A 21,400-nucleotide genomic window follows, 5' to 3' on the forward strand; every position below is an offset into this window, starting at 1 on the left:
ACAATACCAGAGACGCATTATGATTTTTTTTTCAGTCTGGCCACGCAAATCCTAGACTAGCCCCTGTCAAACAGAACGGAACAATGGCGAAAAGGTTAGGTAAGCGAAAAATTGATTCAGAATGCAGGGTATTTAACCTGCAGTGGGCAAACGATTATTTTTTTGTTCAATGCAAAGAAAAGGCTGTTTGTCTCATCTGTCAACAGGCGGTGGCGGTATTCAAAGAATACAATCTGCGCCGACACTATGAATCCCGTCAGAAAGACAAGTATGATAACTTGCAAGGCCAAATGCAAGCAGACAAACTCTCAAAGCTAAAAAGTGGACTGTTAGCTCAGCAGAATACATTTGTACGCCAAGCTCAGCTGAACCAGTCATCCGTTCGGGCCAGCTTTCGGGTTGCTCAACTTATAGCAAGCAGCGGTAAACCTTTCACTGATGGAGAGTTTGTCAAGAAATGTTTGAATGCTGTCGCGGAAGAGGTGTGTCCCGAGAAGAAAGATGTCTTTAATGCCGTGAGTCTGTCGGCGAGTACAATCACCAGACGCATTGAAGAAATCGGGGGTAATGTATATGCCCAGCTGCAGCAGAAGACGAAAGAATTTGACTTTTTTTCATTAGCACTGGATGAGAGCACGGACGTGCTAGACACAGCGCAGCTGCTCATTTTTATTCGTGGAGTTAGCGCAAACTTTGAGATGTGCGAGGAGCTGGCAGCCCTCCAAAGTCTCAAAGGGACTACAACGGGGGAGGATATTTTCGGCAAAGTATGCCAAACCATGGAAGAGTTGGACCTAGACTGGTCAAAGCTTGCCAGCATCACGACTGATGGGGCTCCTAGTATGGTGGGCGCGTCTCGGGGTCTAATAGGACGCATGAACCGGGAGATGGAAGAACGGGGTCTCACCGCCCCACTACAAGTCCACTGCCTAATTCACCAGCAAGCACTGTGCTGCAAAGTGTTGAAGTGGGATTCTGTCATGAAGGTTGTGGTGTCATGCATAAACTTCATCAGAGCAAAGGGACTTAAACACAGGCAGTTCCAACAATTCCTGTCTGAACTGGAGTCTGCGCACGGCGATGTGCTGTACTACACAGAGGTCCGATGGTTGAGCCGGGGCAGAGTTTTGAGGCGTTTTTACGAGCTGCTACCCGAAATTAACGCATTTCTTCATTCAAAAGATAAAACGGTCCCAGAGCTGATCGACCCAGAATGGAAATGGCACCTCGCATTTTTAACAGACGTGACAGAAATGCTGAACAGCCTTAACTTGCAGCTACAAGGCCAGGGAAAACTCATTTGCGACATGTATTCTCACATAAAAGCATTTGAGGTGAAACTTGCGCTGCTTTTGGAACAAGTGAAAAATCACAACTTCATCCATCTCCCTGCTACCCAAAACCTCTCTGCAGAGAACCCAGCGGTCCCGTTCCCAGCTGAAAAGTGTGTGGAAGCACTGGAAATGCTGAAGGCGGAGTTCGGTGTGCGATTCCGGCAACTACATGTTAATGCAAAAGAAATCTGTCTTTTCCAGAACCCCTTTCTTGCCGACATCGATGAAGCCCAGCCTTCTTATCAGTTTGAGTTGGCCGAGTTACAGAACTGCGATGTTCTGAAAGACGCATTCAAGCCCAACAGTCTCATTGACTTCTATGCTGCCCTCCCAAACGACACGTACCCTAACATAAAAAAACACGCAATAAAGATGTTTACACTTTTTGGCAGCACATATATCTGCGAGCAAACCTTTTCACACATGAAACACCTGAAAACTCCGATGAGATCAAGATTGACAGATGAACATCTGCATCAGTGTTTGAGACTGGCTGTGACTAAAATGGAACCTGACATTCAACTTCTCACCAGCCAGATGCAGGCCCACGGTTCACACTGATGAACATACATAGGTAAGCTCACTTTTCTGACTTGAATGAGTCATTCTGAGTATAAACAAATTTAATCATAATAAAATCTACTGGGATAAAATCCATCTCCACAACCATACTGGTAGTGAAATGTATTGTGCTGTGTAGGTGCTGTATCACTGAGTTCGGTTTCTCAGCCTGCTTGCTTTGTGGTTTTCACAGGGAAGTTAATGAGAGAGAGCTGCAAACAGCAGTGTCTACAAGCCTACTGGAACCTACAAAAGGATTATAAGGAAGGAACACAAGAACTTTGAGAGACTGCTCATATGAGTCATTTGAGTAAGAGATTCTGCTCTGACAACTAAGCTAAACTTTTACCTGTTAAGATTGTGCACGGCACAACAGAAAGTTAATGTTAAATGGACTTTTTTTCTGTGAAGATCCCAGAGAGGGTTATTTGGTTATTATTTATTTCATAAATAGTGTTATTTATTTCATTAATAGTATTATTATTTATTTCCTGACTTTTTTTTCTGTGAAGATCCCGGAAAGGGTTATTAATATTTGGTTATGTGTGGCTTTCTGGAAAACAATAAATGTTTACATTTCGGCACCCCTGCGATCGTCACACTTTATCTGTTACAAACTGACCCCGGCCCCCATCAGAGAAGGGAAAAGTTATGTGGCCCTCACAGGAAAAAGTTTGGGGACCCCTGCTGTAGATGTTTCAGAGAAACGCTTATCAGTCAGCTGCCTTCCTAACACTAACTCCACTCAAACTAATCATCAAGCAATGCCAAAAAAATACTTGGGAGAATGGAAGGCAGAAACTAAGAGCAAAAGTGGATTACGTTGTTATCTGCCCCAAAGTCATTTCTGAATTGGCAGAATATCTCTTTACTGTCAGGGATGGAGATGAGAAGCTAAGGCTCAGAAACCATTTGGCAAGTGAAAAATGGGGATACAAGAAAAAAAGATTATGTGGCCAGTGTTGGATGAGTGACGCTCCTCCTCAACGATGAATGACATGTTATAAACTCTAAACTAACTTTCTGTCGCCTCCACATCCGTCTGGAGACGGTGTCCTTCATGTGTTATCCTTGTAATGGTTTCTGTCTTTTTTCCTAGTTTAAAGGGTCTCTGCAGTTTGTCCTTGTCTCCTTTCTAATGCAGAAGAACTGCGAAACTCTTTCTGTGATAAAGAACTTTTCACATACAGATGGCTCAACGAGAAAAAATACAACTCAGTCAAAGAGATTTGAAGCTTTTCTCGGAGTTGTGTTAGGAAAAAATAAATTGTCACCACATGCCACAGCATGAATGCCATTACATCATATAACATGTCCATTCAAATGCTAAATGTTGCATATGTTAAATAGGCTATCCACCTTTTGTCTTCCTCCTTTCATTTCCACAACCCAGAATATGATTTAATAAACGTAATTTTTCATGAATGCAGTGAATGCATACATTTCTCAATAGTTCACACTGAATTGACTGTGACTGGCTTATTACATAGTGATTTTTTTTTGTTAATCACTTACTGATGTATGTAAGTACAGTATGTATTAACATTTCTGTTTGTATCAGAGTTAAATGCACAAACTCTGAGGTTTATATTGTATTATGAGCAGAAAATGTGATTTATTATCAGACAGCATGCTGTTGAATCTGCATGGATTCACATTTAAAATATATTGTGGGGTTTTATTTTATTTGGAAATATTGCTGTCATTGTTGTTTTTAATCTACTTTTTTCTTTGTTCTCAGAGTTATTCTATGAAAATAAATTGCAAAACTGTCTGCACAGTTTGTCACCGCATGCCACAGCGTAAAATCCATTACATTATACAACATGTCTATTAAAATGCTGAATGTTGCATAATCATCTGTCATGAATGCATCTGCAAAATCTCAAAACGTTCTAACTGAATGGACTGTATCTGAAAAACATTCACTGACAACATCCTTCATGTATCTTCCCCAAGATATCCACATATTATAATGCAAATAAAGCATGATAAAAGCTTTTGTGTTTAAAGGAAAACATAGTTGTCTGCGTTCAGTTCAGAGTTCAACAGTGACACAAGACCAAAGGTGTTTACTTTTTCTATATATAAAGACTAAGGCTGGTATGGTCCTGAGTTATTCCAATGTGTTAGTGTGTCTCATCATCTTTACAGCTAATAAAGTTAATTCATTTTAAAAAAGCTCAGTAATTATCTAAAACAGCTGGTCACTGTAGGTTTAAAAGGGGGCATATCATGCTCACTTTTAGGTTCATACTTGTGTTTTGGGTTTCTACTATAACATGATTAAAAGCTTCAATGTTCAAAAAACACTTTGTTTTCCTCATACTGTCTGCCTGAATATACATGTATTCACCGTCTGTCTAAAATGCTCCGTTCTAGCGCCTGTCTCTTTAAGCCCCCCTCCTGAGAAAGCCCAGTCTGCTCTGATTGGCTTGTGAGAAAAATATGGTGCAAGGTAGTTGTAACAAGTGGGATCTATCTTAAAGGTGAACGGAAGTTATGGATCAGTTATTTAGTAGCTCGGTCCCCTGGCTTGTATACTTGTACATATATGTGTCTCTTTAATGCAACAGGTACCTGGAGGTGTTGATCACCCTAATTGGAGGCACCTGGGCCCTCTCCGTGTATAAAGCTCCGCCTTTCTGGCGGCGAGATCCTCTGCTCCCGTGCATTATTGTTTTGTTCCCATCCATGCAACGTTTATTTCTCACACCACACTAAGCACTCACGCAGACACCCACCTACACCGCTGATTTTACTTATTATGTTAATAATCATCTACAACTCCTTAATAATTGGTTTGTAATATATATAATACTAAATTTACAAATGGGGAATCCATCATTTATAAAGTATGAAAACACAATCATGAAACACATAACAGACAAGCTTATTAATCAAGAATAAAACATTTATAACTGTTGTTATGAATTGTATACTAATGAGTGTTAATGTAGGAACAATGCTTTATAAATGATGAATTAGGTGTTTACTCACACTTAACTAATGCTTCATAGAGTGTAGTTATTATAAAGTGTTACCAAAATAATTCATAATTTTTTAAAAGTTGTAAAAATGGCATTAACCATCAGTTCTTCAGTATTTTGACTGAATTCTCTCAACGGCATAAAATATGTTGCGAATCAGTTTTAGTAAATATAACTGCATATATCTAATGTGCCGGGTGCAAAGGAACAGAAGATGTGAAATGTCTTTCTGCAGTGCGATACTGCACAACACAAATCGGAGTCATAAACACCTTTGTCGCACATTTGTGAATCCCAGAGCGCCCTGTCGAGATGCTACAAGCTCCGACGGTTAGTCAGGGTGGTGATGAAGTGCTGGAACCTTCTCTGGGGAACGTGAGACAATGTGTTTGTGAAGACGTGACCTGGTACTGTATGTTGTTTGCATGCTGACAGACAGAGACGGGGCTGTGGAAACAGGATTATTTTAACTGTTCTAAGTGATTTGGGATCTTTGCACCATGTTGGTCTGGATGCTGTTTCAGAAGCTCTTTTTTTTTACATAGACAATGTTAGATGACGGTTGGGGCTCAGTTCAGCAGGAAACTCACTTTCCGCAGCTAAAGATGTATTAAACATTATTAGTACCTTATTTCACATCTTTGTTTTAATCACCTGAGTCTCTTCCTTGCATCTTAGCTCCGCCCCCATAATGCTATGTTAAACACTATGAACGACAAGAGCAACTAAACAGTCACATGTCCTCAGTGCTTGTGGGCCGTAGTTATGCCGTTAAATAGCGACTGGCTAACGACATTCTTTTTAGATGGAACCGAACAGGGTGGAACAACAACATATTTGGTTGAGGCTTCACCTCGTCACTGGAGAGCTGAAACAATTGTGCTTGTAGTCTGTATCATGGCTGTTACACAGTGACAGTTTGTAGCTTCATGTCACCGGCCTCCATTGAAAATGACTTAATTGAACGCAGCCTAAGACGAGAGGATGAGAATCGACGACAGAGGAATCTTCAGTTTGGAAACGGGACACTTCAATTCAAACAACGTGTTTTACTCATGTGTCCACAGCTGTATCACCTGTCACATCACCCGTTCCTCTATATTAAACTGCTTTGCATTACAGTGGTGAAATGTATTTGTAAAGCCCTAGACGATTGTTTAACGGGAATCATCTTTTAAACAAAATATGTGTAACGACAGTCTTTGTCTGCCTTGAATAATTGGTGTACCCTTATGAAATAAATCGTTGACAATAACGATTTGTGAAGTGGTGCTTGTCCCGCCAGGGCTCCTTTAAGTTCTGCCAGCTGTGAAGCTGGAGGAGGAGCATTTATACATCTGTTGCAATAACACTTCTGCAAAGGCAGCATTGGCTTCCTTTCTCCTCAACTCCTCCGAGCGCATTTAAGGAGTTGGGAGGAAGTGATTCAGGACCAGTGGTGGGCCGTCAGGGCCAGCAAAGCCTTCTCTGCTGGCCTAAACAGAATCACAAAGTTATAGCTATTTTATAATTTAATAATTTTTCATAAATACACAACATGTATTCTAATTATTTTTGCCATTAGCTTATTTTCTCATTGCACAGCTACTGTCTTCCTCAGTTGCTCTGCTTCCAGCCTGCAGCGCTGCTTCCAGCACAGCTTGTTTTAAGTAGAGCTTTTATCCAATCAGATTTCACCTCTATGTCTCTAGGTAAGAAGAGAGGCCCGAGGCGTGCAGAAAACCCTTGTAGCACTGAAGGCCCAGGTATAAAATACACGGTCCGCCACTGTTGAGGACAGAAGAGTTGAGGAGTTGAGGTGGGATAATGGGATATTAGGTCAGTGTGAATTCAGCGAATATACTGAAGCATTCTGAAATTGCTACAGCTTTGTTTTACACCTCTGACTAAAGCCATGTCCACACTACTCCGTGTCCATTTGAAAATGCATATGTTTTGCTACGTTCACGCTGAGCGTCCACAATATGCCGGCGTTTTCAAGCACTGAAAACGGAGGAGTTTGAAAACTCCGTCGTTGCCTCTTCGTGTGGATGTTCGTAAACGGATACATTTGGAAACGATGACGCCCCCACACCCAAGTTCGCTACTTGATTGGTTCTTAGCAGTCACGGCGTGTCATTCCCTGATTCATCACACCCCTATCACGTGACCCTTTCTTGGAAAATCACAAACAACAGTTTTGATTATCGATCGACTACCAGGTTAATTCAACATGGATAACTGATTACAGACGTTGCTGACCTTGTTGTCTTTACTAGCAGCTGTTGTTTAGTTAAAGTCTGCATGTCTGTGGAGAAAACAGCTGTTATTGGAGTGATTAGTAAGCGGCGTGACCAGCGGCGTTATCAGACCTACGGAGCGGCCGTCTGAAGTCACGGTTAGTGGCTTTGAGGAGGACGGACACAAAACGGAGGACTTTCCTTTTCTTAATAATGCTTATTTTGTTCAGCACAACTATTGTGAAGTCCACACATAAACTATAAAGGAACAAAACATGAATTGCTCTCCAGTAAGACAGAGAGTTCAGCCACCAGCAGAGCTACGAGTGAGAACAAACGACAACAAAATCGAGGAAATGAGTGAGAGATGTGTGTTGACCACATTTATGGACCCATAATCTAGTAAACCTTTATGTGTAAGTGTTGATTTTAAAGTAAATTTGATGTGAGCGAGAGACAGAGAGAGAGACAGAGAGAGACAGAGAGAGAGAGAGAGAGAGAGAGACCCGCAGCGTTGTAACTAAGTCTGAAAAATAAAACTTCTAAAAATTTCCACGAAATGTGTCTGTTTGAGTTTATAGAGGAAGATTTTAGAGAAGATCTTAAGTATCAAACACAACCTTTCGTGGAAAGGTCTACTTTATTACTCTGTCGTAATCTGTCATTTTTTTTAACTAAGCAACAATCTACTTCCTATTTACACGGCACCCACCTGCATGCCCAGTGTACGTGAATAGTCATGTGATATCTGTTTTCAGGCGTTTTAGTCTGGACGGAGATCATCTCGAAAACGATGATTTTTTTTGTGTATCAGTGTGGATGTAGCCTAAGTGACTGACTCAACATTTGATGTGTACTAGTTTCAGAACGATGAAGACAGTTGGATAACAATACTAAAGAGGATGTTGGCTCTACAGGATGATTTTTTTTCATTTTAAAATTATAATAATTAGATTATGACTATTTTTTTCCAAATGATATACAGATTTTAAGCCATTCTATTATCAAGTGACTTGTAAAATAGCGCATCCAGGTTTGGGCTGAGCCCTGAATGTTTACATGGTCTTATTCCTCCCTGGTTTCTGTATGTAAGACTATTGATTATTAAAACAAAACATTCAAATGAGTTAACACTTGTATTTTTAATACTATAGATGTTTTTTAAAATTGGTTTTGCAAATGTTATATTAGGGAAGAAGGTTTCTTAGGCCTCGAGAATACACAATATGCATTTTGGCTGAATGTTCCACATGTTATTTGGAATGACAAGGTCATGTGATTGGGTGCTGCACACTCCTGAGGCCCTGTGTCTTATGCAAAGGACTAATTTGAATACCTTCAGTATGTTTGTGCTCTCATAGTGCATACATCTGTATTCTTTGTTTGCTTTAAGGTGACAGGATTATTACACACTGTGTCTTGTCATTGGATACATCACTCGCCTTGGAAGTGAGTGGTGGCGGTTCAGAAGGTTATTTTTTGCCCCACAGCCATGTTCAGTAATGCTCTCTTGCACATTTGAAAGCTTTGCTTTCATTACATTACATTACAGTCATTTAGCAGACGCTTTTATCCAAAGCGACTTACAATAAATGCATTCAACATTGGTAATCAAAAGAACTACTAGTCACCAGAAGTCATAAGTACATTTCCTTTTCCAAACAAGCATCTTAGAGCATGAAGCAGAGCATAACTCAGAGCCAAAGTACAGTGCAAAAACAAGAAAAACAGTTAGTGCTATAAGTAATATGAATACAATAAGTGCAACAAGCTAGTATGAATACAATAAGTGCTAAGTGGAAGGCTCAGGGTAGCACTTCCTGAAGAGGTGGGTTTTCAGCCTGCGCCGAAAGATGGACAGCGACTCTGCTGTCTTGACGTCAGTGGGAAGTTCATTCCACCACTGTGGGGCCAGGACAGAAAACAGCCGTGACCGGGTCGATCGGCCGCCAGGACCTCTGAGCGACGGGGCAACCAATCGCCCCGAGGCAGCAGAGCGAAGTGGTCGGGCGGGGGTGTAGGGCTTGACCATGGCCTGGAGATAGGAAGGAGCTGTTCCTTTCATTGCCCTGTAGGCTAGCACCAGAGTCTTAAACTGGATGCGAGCTCTTACAGGTAGCCAGTGTAGAGAATGGAGAAAGGAAGTTGTGTGGGAGAACTTGGGGCGATTGAACACCAGGCGAGCTGCAGCTTTCTGGACAAGCTCCAGAGGTCTGATGGCCGACGCCGGGGCTCCGGCGAGTAGAGAGTTGCAGTAGTCCAGGCGGGAGATGACAAGAGCCTGGATGAGAACCTGCGCCGTCTAGTCAGTGAGGAAGGGACGAATCCTCCTGATGTTGTAGAGCATGGCTACATTAGAGTCACAGACATCAGTTTCTTAAATTACTTTCTTAAGTTTTTTTTTTAAAGGTGCCAGAATATTGAATAACTTTTACAAAATCCCCAAAGACTCTTCTGCCCCCAAAAATAAAATGATTAATTCGAATTTTGACCTTTTTTAATCAAGTAAGCTTATATTATATTTGACTCCAGCAGATTGTATGGATCATGAATATGCTTGTTAATAAAGCTTTTAAAAGTTGTACTTTCTAATTTCTCAAGTAGTGTTTATTTCTCTGACCTAAAGGAAGGCAACCCAGTCGCCACAATAAAATGTTGGCATTGTACGTTTCAACATGGTGCAGCATACATTCTCTCAGCTTTCTTCTGGTATCTAAGGCCTTGTGTAAACCACCGACCCTGTTCTCATCCGTGCTCATCATGGCGATAGAAACATCTTCAAGGTCTTTGGCTCATCTTAACAAGTCAAAACTGAATCTGATGTTCTACCACCAGCCCTCTTTGGGTTAGTCTTCAGCTGACCAGTGCGAGGACTGATAGCCCACCAGGGTGACCGCTGGCCCTGGGCTAAAAGAGCCTCTCAGGTTTCCTAGCAGGCTTTTAGCCGTCATTAACATTGGCGGTATTGATCGTGCAGCTCCAAACAACAGATGGACGCAGCCTCAGGGGGGTTCCAGAGTCTGGCCTGCCTGTCATTCACCACCCAGGATGATATACTGTAAAACACGAGCAAGGCTGGACAGGGCTGATCAATACAAGGTGCTAATGATGGGGATGAGTTTCACCCTTGGATGTGAGACTGACTGAACAGATGCCTGGAAAAGTTATGCAAAGAGACATTTTTTTCATTGTTTGGGCAAAACAGTGTAGACACTTTGACATGCCATAGAAAAAGCATAGATGTTATGATAACCTTAAGTAATGGCGGCATTCCAGTTAGGTGGTCCAGCTCCAGGACCCTCGTCCATGCTGACTCTCTGGTACGGCTAATGGAATTCCCAAGTGACACACAGCCATCAGTAGTGGTATTTAAGGAATATTTCACCCACAAAATGACTGTTTGTATATCATTTACTCACCTTGTGCTACTTTGAATTCTTAAAAACAACTCTTGATGAATTGAAGTGAATGGGGTCTAGGTTTAACATCAGCAAAACTGCATCAAAACCTCCGTTTACAAACTCTAACATGCAGTATAATCCAAGTCTCATATATGCTCTTTCCAAACACATACATCTGCGCCTAAACCTTACTACCTAAAACACTTTAGACTCCTCCTGATGAGTAGCTCTCCTGTGAGACTGTTCACACAGCCTCCATTTACTAATTCATAAAGGACTTGCTTTGTTTTTTTATTGTTTGTTCACCATGGAGGCATGTGCGAAAAACAAAAGAATTCAAGGTAGCACAAGGTGAGTTGAATCATTTTGTGGGTGAAATATTCCTTTAATTACTGTGAAGAGGGTATGTACTGTATATGTAGTACTGTATATGTAATGTACCCGATTGTTCTACCACTAGGCACTGCAGTAGGGGAGTTTTAAGGCCTTGACACATCGACAAATAAACCATCTAAAAATGTGATGAATGAAACTCACCCGTGACTATTTTGCATATAAACTATTTATACTGGCAGTGATGTGAATTAGAGACATTTTTGTGACACTTTTCCAATAAAAGGTTTGAATGGATTCTGGCAGGCAGATGGCCGACTACCAGGATCTTATGTAAACAGAGCAGCTTCTGTCTGAGCTAAGCTGTTGTTTAGCCTCAGCTACTGTAAGTTTTTTTTATTGAGTTTCCTTTTAGCGAAATGCTCTGAATGAATTTGAGTTGCCTCTTGTAAACAGTTACACAGTGTATATGTCTAGGGCTTTTATTGTGAAAGGTAAGGACAGAAGTAGTGGATCTGGTCTGTGCTGCCTTTGTCAAGATTGAAAGGAGAGATTAAAGTGTCCCGTCTTGATTGTTGGCTGTTCTTTAGAGTACGTTTTGATTATGTCCGTTTCACACAACGTGATTTTATCTGCGGTGCAAAGGTCAGAAAATCAACCTTTGTTCAGTTCAATTTGTAAAATTTTTAAATGCATGTCATGATTTAATCATTGTTGGTTCCTCATCTGTTATTGAGCTGGCTGGTAAGCAAGCAAACAAACCAGGCACCAGGTACTTGTTACTGGGTTTAAGTGACCGTTTGCTAAAAGAATGGTGGACTTCCATGATTTTGTTCTGTAACCAAAGATTCTATGTGAATCTCAGTTCACTGTGAGCTTTTTTTTCCTGTTTTCCTTTATTACTACTGAGCTTCATTACCATGTTGTGTTACAAAAGAGTCATGAAACAAACCAAACTGTCCCATTTTTCAAATTCCCTTATTTCCTTGTTCTCCATAAGCCTCATAATGGAGTGTAGCTGGTTCACAGACAAACCAATAAGCCAGCGTCTCGGTCCTCTGCTATGTTGCTCGCTGACGGCTAACCTTTCGCTGCTGCCTCAGTGTTTCCCTGCAATTTATCTATTCCTTTCCCTGATTGAAAAAACAACAACTAATAGTTCAACCGCAAACATCGTGACACGTAGAACTTTGCTCACTAACCGTCATTAAGATGAAGTGGACAAGGTGACAGCTCGGTGAATGTGTGTGAGACAGAATGAATAAATCACTCACACAACATCTTCTAAAAGGTGGACAGAAAATAAAAAAACTCAACATGGCCCCTCAAACATTACATAGTTTACTTGACCATGGAAAGCAGAATTTTCCTGTACGTTACTTCTCTAACGGACTCATCAAACTACAGGTCACGCAGAGCCTTCGAGTCTGTGTTGCGTTACATAGAAGTGAAGACACCGTCAGTAGCCTGACTCTTTGAAACAAAACATTTACCGAATCACCAGTTAATGAGAGGCCTATTGTAACTATGAATAAAACAACCCTGTCTCCTAAAAATTACGCTCCCCCAAAACTAGAATGCATTCTCAATTCTTCAATTCTCAATTCTCAAAAATGCAGTTTCAAGTTTGACTAGAAACATATTTTCTCCCTTTTCTCCCTCATTATGTTTGTGTTTGACGTATTACAAATACGTTTCTAATTAACATTTTAACACTTTAACCTTTTTTTTCCTCTCTCCACCACCGCCTCTCCTTCGCACTGATTTGAAGCCGAGCATTGAGGCCGATTACGCAGTCAGAATACTACCGCAACACGCCGCCTGTCTCCGGCAGAAACACGCTCATCCAGGCCGAGTAACGAGGAACATTACGCGGCTACAATACCTCCACAAAGGCACGCAGGTAAAATCCGAGAGTAACCGTGACTCTCTTAAGGGTGAGGTTTGGGTGGGGTTAGGGTTAGGGTTAGATGGATACAAATAAATAAAATATACCTCCACAACTTCCCGCCACTCTCGACTCATTCCGCCACAGCAACGAGGCACATCACCCGGCCACAATACCTCCAGAACGTCCCCCGGGTAAAATCTGGGACTTGGTTTATGGTCCGAATGGCGGGCGCTTACCCGTTGGTGCCGGACGCGCAGCCCAGTGGGCAACAACTTGTGGGTTGCGGGGGTAGAGGCGAGGCAGCTCACAGAAAAATAATAAAGACTAGAGTACGGCAAAGATATGTTAATTAGAAACGTATTTGTATTAGTCAAACACAAACGTAATCAGGGAGAAAATAAGTTTCTAGTCAAACGGAATTGAAAATGCATTTTAGTTTTGGGGGAACGTAATTTTTAGGAGACAGGGCTGCAATAAAAACACTATATAAATGCAGTCCATTCCATTTTTTTAACGTAACAATGAATGAACTCCAGGTCAAAGGGACATGAGACGTGTTCCCCAGCAGATCAGCCTCTCTCTCTAGATGTCATACATAATACATTATTTTAGCTGCAAGCACAGTCTGACTGCATCTGGTCAGCTCAGTTTTCTCTATAGACCGTGATATTCAAGTCTGGAAAAACATCCACAGATGATTATCCCTTGGCTAAGCCAAAGGACTGTATAAAAAAAACAATACATAACAGAGAGCTTTTGAAAAAGGTTCACATTACCTCTTTTAATAATCCTCACGGTCTCTGAACATATGAGACATACTGGTTTTGTACTGGTTGTGGAAATAATAAACATATAAGAATCTGTCCATTCTTGTCTCGCTGGTCTCTCTGTCCACATTTCTCTTTATCGAGCACGTCATGAGAAATAACTTGTCTGACTTATGTACTTTTTCCAGCTGTTGGGCCCAGCATCACGTGAAATGATTTACTAACGCATGTAATTGGTCGGTGTGCTTCCTGGACCGTTGAACGAGTGCCGTAAAGGCTGGAAAAGCTGCGCTGGTTGAAATATATCAATATGTCAAAGTGGTTTAGCAGTGAAAACTGGTGAGAAAGATAAAGATAGAAGCTATCTGAGTGACAAAGAACTGTCAATCAAGAGAGCTGATTCATCCATGGTGTTGCCAACAATGAGACAAACCCAAAAAATCGGGGATTTAATTTCCTGACTTTTTTTTTTTAACGATAATTTGAAACTAAATTTGGGAAAAATTCAAAAAAGGTCATTTAATTTGAGTTAAAAACACATAAGGTCCAGTGTTTAGGGTTTAGTGGCATCTAGTAGGGAGGTTGAAGATTGCAACCCAGTAATTATCCCTTCGCTTTCAAAGCATGTCAGAGAACTACGGTGGCTACTGTCGAAACATGGCGGTGCAATTGTTATTCCATATTATATTCCAAAAAAGATCGCCCTAAATCTTACACACTTGCCCTTTAAATCGTCAAATTCTAAAGGTGCAGTAAATAAAATTCAGTTCTCTGGTGGGACAAATGTCCCCCAGTAGTGCTCTACTCTGGTGGTAAGCAGCTGGAGTAAAGGACACATAAGATGAACTGTACCTCTGTGTACTGTCACACAAGGAAACAAGCGTCTTCAAACTTCATTTCATTGTGACCGCTTGATACATTTGTCACTGTGGTATTTCATTAGGCGACATATTCAATTCAGTTTCTCTTGCTGCACATCACTCTTTGTAAACCTCATTTGATAAATCTGACACCAGACACTCACACACGCACGCACGCACGCACGCACGCACGCACACACACACACACACACTCACTCACTCACACACACCCACCCACCCACCCACCCACCCACCCACCCAGCCAGCCAGCCAGCCAGCCAGCCAGCCAGCCTGGGGAAGATGACATGTGACAGTTGGTGGATGGTTTGTGTGCATGCATAGCCCAAATGAAAATTAATAGGTCGGTAGGGAGCACAGAGGGCAGACAGTGGAGTGGATGGGTGCGTGGTGGGGGGACTGAAACACAGACGGGTGGGGGGGTGGTGAGTGTGTCTGGGGGTAGTCAAAGACCCAAAGGAGGGGCGTGATGGGGGTGGAATGACTCTGTTCTCACAATTTTTGACCAATAATTTTCTTTTAATGATCATTTTTGAGCAGATAGTAGACAGTACGAGCCACAGTATGAAATATATTAATTTAGTGCTGACATTTAGTGTATTTAACAGTTTATGATCTGGCATCTTTTTATATTGTATTTTGATACGGTATCACACCAGTGCTGATTGACGCTCCCATGCCATTGGCTGGCATTGTTAGGCCCACCCATGCTCATATGGCCATGTGATCACTTTACACGCCTTGTACGTGCATTTCTCTAATCGCATCCAGTCTAAGACTCTGGTGCTAGCCTACAGGGCAGTGAAAGGAACAGCTCCTTCCTATCTCCAGGCCACGGTCAAGCCCTACATCCCCGCCCGACCACTTCGCTCTGCTGCCTCGGAGCGATCGGTCGGCTCGTCGCTCAGAGGTCCCTGCGGCCGATCGACCCGGTCATGGCTGTTTTCTGTCCTGGCCCCACAGTGGTGGAATGAACTTCTCACTGACGTCAGGACAGCAGAGTCGCTGCCCATCTTTCGGCGCAGGCTGAAAACTCACCTCTTCAGGAAGTGCTACCCTGAGCCTTTCACTCAGCACTTATTGTATTCATACTAGTTTGTTGCACTTATAGTATTCATATTGGTTTGCTGCTCTTACTGTTTTTGTTTGTTTCTGCACTGTACTTTGGCTCAGAGTTATGCTCTGCTTCATGCTCTTAGATGCTTGTTTGGAAAAGGAGATGTACTTATAACTTCTGGTGACTAGTTCTCTTGAATACCTATGTTGAATACACTTATTGTAAGTCGCTTTGGATAAAAGCGTCTGCTAAATGACTGTAATGTAATGTTTGTATGTTCACGTATTTATTGTGAAACTGAACGTGCTATATTCTTGCATTAAATGCATGCTTGTGGTGACAGAGCTGCTTCAGTGGGTAATGGTACGGTATAAATGAACTCAACAAGCTATTCTAGTACTGAGAGTCTTTGTGAGTTATAAAAATGTCTGAATTGTGAACTATATAATTAAAGGTGGTTTGATAAAAGGTGCACTCGAAATTAAATGAATATTAACCACCAAGGAGCGCAAAAGTGATCCCTGCAATGCTGACTTGATTGGCGTACAGTTAATGAGTAAAAGACTAATTTAGTACCAATCTGGCCCGAGCGCCCCCACCGGCGGGGGCGATGCATGCATCCAAAAATGAATCCACTCATAACGTGCACTCATCAGTAACGAATATAATGATGCCGCATACCTGCTCAAACTGCAGCTCCTGCGCTACAAAGTCATCTCAGCTGTTTGTACACACTCCAAACACAACATAATGACAAAGCTACGTATAATACCAATTAACACAATCGATATAGCGCCCCCTAGGCAGTCCCACTCGCCACATTTATGCCAATAACGTTTTGAAAAATGAATTCAATGCTAACACCAGTTAGCTCCGGAGATCGCTAGCGACCAGACGGTCGCAGCCATTTTTTCACATTCCGCTACGACACAGCCTCGCAGTTTTACTTACAAAACAAAGCCATCATCATAATCCGCATAATCGATCACATCATAAACCAGCTCCTTACTTTGAGATGTTCTGCAGCAAAAAAAAATAATTAATCCGTTCATGTTTACTGTCCATCTGTTCAGCTCATCATCCTCTGTTTAAATTCAAAGCTGGCGCTGCCGTCGTGTGCCTGCTAGTGGAAGGGGCAGGGTTATACGTCTCAGCACATCGGATTTGAGAAATTTGACACTCGGGTAGTTTTTATTTTCTGATTGGCTAACGGATTCTGTCAATCAAAGTCACGTTAGGTTGTTTCAACAAAGCAGACTGTGACACTTCCATGGAACGTTCAATGGGTCAAATCGGCCCTTCACACAGGCTGAAAGGCCCTGGAGGATAAAAAAACTGGAATTCAGACGATAAAATCCCATGGATGACAAACATTAACAGTTTCAGAGAGGATCCAGGCTCTCAAAATTATGCCAAACTGCTGCATATGGATAGATTGAACACTATTAGTGATACAAGAAGTGAAATATATAATTATAAAGTATATACAATTACAATGAAACAGCTGGAACAAAATTACATTTTGGTTGACCTCGACTTCACTTTATCAAAGTAAAAATTTGTTTAGAGACCCTCAACATATAGTTCTATGATCTGGGAGAGCTGGAAAGCTTGGACCTACATGATTTCTAATAAAGAAATATCCTGAAATTGCTTTTTTTTCCATTTGAAAATTAGAATTTTCAATTTGTGCTGTGTGCCATCTTAATCTACTCTTAACCAGTAACATATATACTGATATTTACACATATTAACACATCTCACAAGTGTTAGGGTTATTTTAATACCAAAAGTATTAAAATATCCCTTACAGTTGCAACACTACACTCATTATTGTATGGGTATGCTATTTTCGAGCTGAGGGCCTAAAAATCGGTCTAGGGTCCTTTAGACATTTATGCAAACAGGAAAGTCTCCAGCTTTCATTATTGGAGAGTTGCAGTGGACCTGCACTTTTCTGGTTTGTTTTAGATATATGGTGCGTAAAAACTGAACGCTGATTCTCCATGTTCATATTTGACTCTGGGGACAGAAAGCAGACCTGTCCCAGAACACCTGAGATGTCTGGGTGGTTCACAACGTAGCAGAAGATCAGCAATAAACCATGAGGTGCTTTTATCAACCAACAGTAGTATTTTTTATATTAGTAGAGTTCTTTGACAGACAGGAAGCCGATCTAAAGACCTCAGAACTGGAGCGATGTGATCCACTTTCTTGGTCTTATTGAGCGTCCTGAATCAGCTGTGGCTGTCTAATAGATTCTTTAGTGAGACCTGTGAAGACAACATTACTGTCGTTGAGTCTACTGAAGATAAATGCATGGGAAAGTAATCCCGCCGAGACATGCGTTTTTTAATCCTTGATATATTCATAAACTGATAAAGGCTGACTTTGAAATTGTCTTCATGTGGCTGTTGAAATTCAGTTCTGAGTCCATGATTACACCGATTTATGGCTTGATTTTTTGGTTTTGAACGTGCCGATTGAATATCTGCGTTGACTTTTAAACGTTCCACTTTGCTTAATGGTAGAAATTTCAGGCACATCCAATTGTTGATTTGTTTAATACATTTACTAAAGTGCTTGTACTGGATCATAGCCACCGGGTCATGTGGTTATCTAAATGTGTGCGTTATCTGCATAATTGTTGCAACTTATTTTGTTGTTTTTCATAAAACCAGGAAGCACATTGATATTAAAAGACAAAAGGCCCCAGAAATAAGCCTTGGGGAACTCCACGTGTCATATTTATTCGCTCAGAGGAGTAATTACCTTTGGACACAAAGTAGTCCATCATCCAACCAGTTGGTTATGTTTTGGTTAGTTATGGGCCTGTAATTGTTAATCAGCAATGTGTTTAGATTGTTCACTTTTAAGAGTTGCTTGACGTCAGCAGTTTTGAGGACACCTGAGAGAAGATATATTCTTCTCTCAGGGCCAATCAATTTGAATTTTTTTTTAAAAAGCCTGTTGGCAGGATATCAAGGCAGGAAGAGGGAGATTTCAGATGTTGTATATTGTCCTCCAGATTTATATGGTTGATTGGATAAAATTGTGTCACAGCATTTAAATTTCCAGTAATTGATATGGAGGTACCGACTGCTGGTCAGATATTCAGAATTTTGTGCATTACAAGGAAGATAAAGCACAGATGAATTATGAAGAGCCTGTTGTAAGATGTGTGTGTGTGTAGGTGTGTGTGTGTGTGTGTGTGTGTGTGTGTGTGTGTGTGTGTGTGTGTGTGTTTGTGTGTGTTGCTTCAACCCCATAAATTAGGTCCTCTAGATCCTCAAGGTGTTTTTTAAGTTGAGACCTGGACAATCCGTAAATCTTAGAGCAAAGAGGCTCAGAGGAAAAATAACGGCACTCACATCAAATACGAGTGTAAAAGGAAAAGTGGGCAAATGAAAGCCCCTGGAATATGGCCAAAATAAATTAATTGGAAATCCTTTCATGGCAACCAACCAGGGTATTTGATGTCATCTTTTACCTCGTTTGACTCTTTGCCTGTGACTTGACTGAAAGCTGGAGGAGGAAGAGCATCTGGTGACACGACTGTGACTCTCTTTGATGGGCTTCACGGTCCCATCTTCATACATCCTTCTGCCCATGAAGACGCATGTGCCTATATAACATTTATATCAAATTGTTTGAAAAACGACCACTGTTGAAATGTATGTAAAACAATGACATGAAAGACTGGTGTGTGGGAGAATCTGATGAAAAGTCTAGAGCCATGCTAACAGGTTAAATGTTAATTCACCATTTAGGGTGTTAACATGCTAACATTTGCTAGTTAGCCGTGAACATGAAATGCAGCTACGGCTAATGGGAGAGCCATAAGACTTACAGGTACCGAAGTATTGGCGACATATAAGTTTCACACCGTCACTAATCACAATCACAACTCTTTACTGCCAAGTACATTACACATACGAGGGATTTGACCAGGTGAATGGTGCATAACAATAAGGCACTCACTGCAGATATATTATCAAATTCTTTGGCAAAATGAGAAAGCAATTTCAGACAAAAGCAACCAGAAGGCTTTACAATATGCCTTTAAAAGATATATCTAGGATGTCAAGCTGAATAAAAACAGTGAGCTATTATCATTATTAAAATGTCTGCAAATAAGAAGTTGCTTCCCGTGCGCCAGAGGAGTCATCAAAGGGAAGACCTGGTGTTTTTCATTATTAGTAAAAGAATGTCATGTTTTTATTGTATTTTTTCATCTCTATTTCATGAATGATCTTTTGCAATGCCTCTTTGAACACTGACACTCCCTGTCTGCCTCTCTTTGCTGCTCAGACGTACTCTGAATCAGTTTGAGCCAATTCTTCTCAATCTCAACTCGTTACTGAACGGTTTAGTTTCAGATGGAGGAAGTAGCATGCAAGCTCATTATTTAGGCCAAAAAACGAGTGTGAATTATCGCTGATTAATTAAACACATTTCAGTCTTCCTTCTTGAGGCACTGTAACTTGAGTATTTACCAATTAGAAAGGACCTGCTAGCTCCGCATGCAGTCTGTTGCTGCGTGTTGTCAGAAAATGACCCTGTCTGTCTAATTGGTGGCACTTTGTGTGTTGCCTGCTCTGCTCTGGTGACCCTGAGGCTGAAATATGAAATTATCGAGTCGGATCAGTGCGTATTGCTCACACAGTAATCCTAAACTAGTACATATAATTGCAGTGAATTTCCCAAGTGAATATTTATTCCATACAATATTTTTTTTCCATTTGTAAAAGAGTCTGTGAAACCACTGAGTATCCACATTTGTTTAATGATTGACTGTCAAGCAAATTAAGAATAGCTTGATTGAATTTTTTTCTGTTGCACCGAAATCTCATTATCAATTTAACATGTGTAATGGTGATTCAAATGAAAGCAAATGTTACTTAAACAAAGCTAAACACATAAAAAAGCTTTAAAACAACTTCTAGTACTGCTTAAATGGAACGTTCTAGAAAAAAAGACCATATGAAATAAACCTGAATTTTAAGACATTTTTATCATATGAAAATAGACAAATTTATGATTGTATTATTGTTATAATAATAATAATAATAATAATAATAATAATGCAGTTATGATTATAATAATATTAGTTTATTGCGTCATTAATCACTTTATTCGTTTGGACTTTTCTTTATTGAATTTATTTTTGGATATTGTTTTGTTATTATGACATTTTGTAAAGGTCAACTGAAGCATAATAAAATGGAGCGGGGCCGGGAGCAGCACCTGCCCCCTCTGTGCTTCAATTCCAGGCAGCCGAGGAGCCCACAACAAAAGGAGACGCAACGACGGAGATGCTGCATCAAGCTGGCCGGGGAAGCAAGAAAAATACCGGAAGTTATTCGACTCGCCTTCAAAATTAAAGCTTTTAGTTTGGGGCTCTGTGCTAGAGGACGTATAATTAGGCCTAACCAGGTGTGGAGCCAGATGTTGCAAACATTCGGGTATCAGCCCAAACCGGGGGAGGGGATTCTGTTCCTATTTACGGTAGCTATATGTACTATATTTCAAGCCATTTGATAACAATACCTTAAAATCTGTACATCATATGAAAAAAAACATGTCAGTTTGCAACAAAATATTTAGTGTGTAAATTGTTCTCCAACTGTCCATAAAAACCAGAACAAAGTGTACACTTCAGCCACCTTAAAAGAAGTTGTGTGATGTTTCTACTTTTTAAAGTTACACAACATACATAGGGTGGTAGGAATTTGGCATGAATAGCATTAGTCATTTTGAAACCTTTTTTAATACACTATGCTGGAGTACAGTTAACAGAGTGACTGTTTAACTGAAAAATTAAATTCACAATGTGGAATCGAGCAACAAAGCCATGTTAATGTTTTGCAGAAAATGGCTTCCACTAACATTATCAGTTTAAAATAAACATCACGGTGTAGAAATACTGATTAGTTAATGTAGCTACCAACATTAGCAGTTATGATAGG

The 21,400-nt window shown here is 40.8% G+C and overlaps 1 protein-coding gene across 1 annotated transcript in view; it reads left to right on the forward strand.

The window, feature by feature from the left end:
• Positions 1-290: 290 nt before the first annotated feature.
• Positions 291-21,400, forward strand: part of LOC137874100 (general transcription factor II-I repeat domain-containing protein 2-like) — a 44,238-nt gene continuing 23,128 nt past the window's right edge. Inside the window, exon 1 of the mRNA XM_068712731.1 lies at positions 291-1,675. Coding sequence (XP_068568832.1) covers positions 291-1,675 — 1,385 coding nt within the window. The remainder of the gene's footprint in view (positions 1,676-21,400) is intronic.

Source organism: Cebidichthys violaceus, unplaced genomic scaffold, assembly GCF_023349555.1.
Source record: "Cebidichthys violaceus isolate CVI_PGR_0920_01 unplaced genomic scaffold, fCebVio1.0.p SCAF_17, whole genome shotgun sequence".
NCBI classification, from domain to species: Eukaryota; Metazoa; Chordata; class Actinopteri; order Perciformes; family Stichaeidae; genus Cebidichthys; species Cebidichthys violaceus.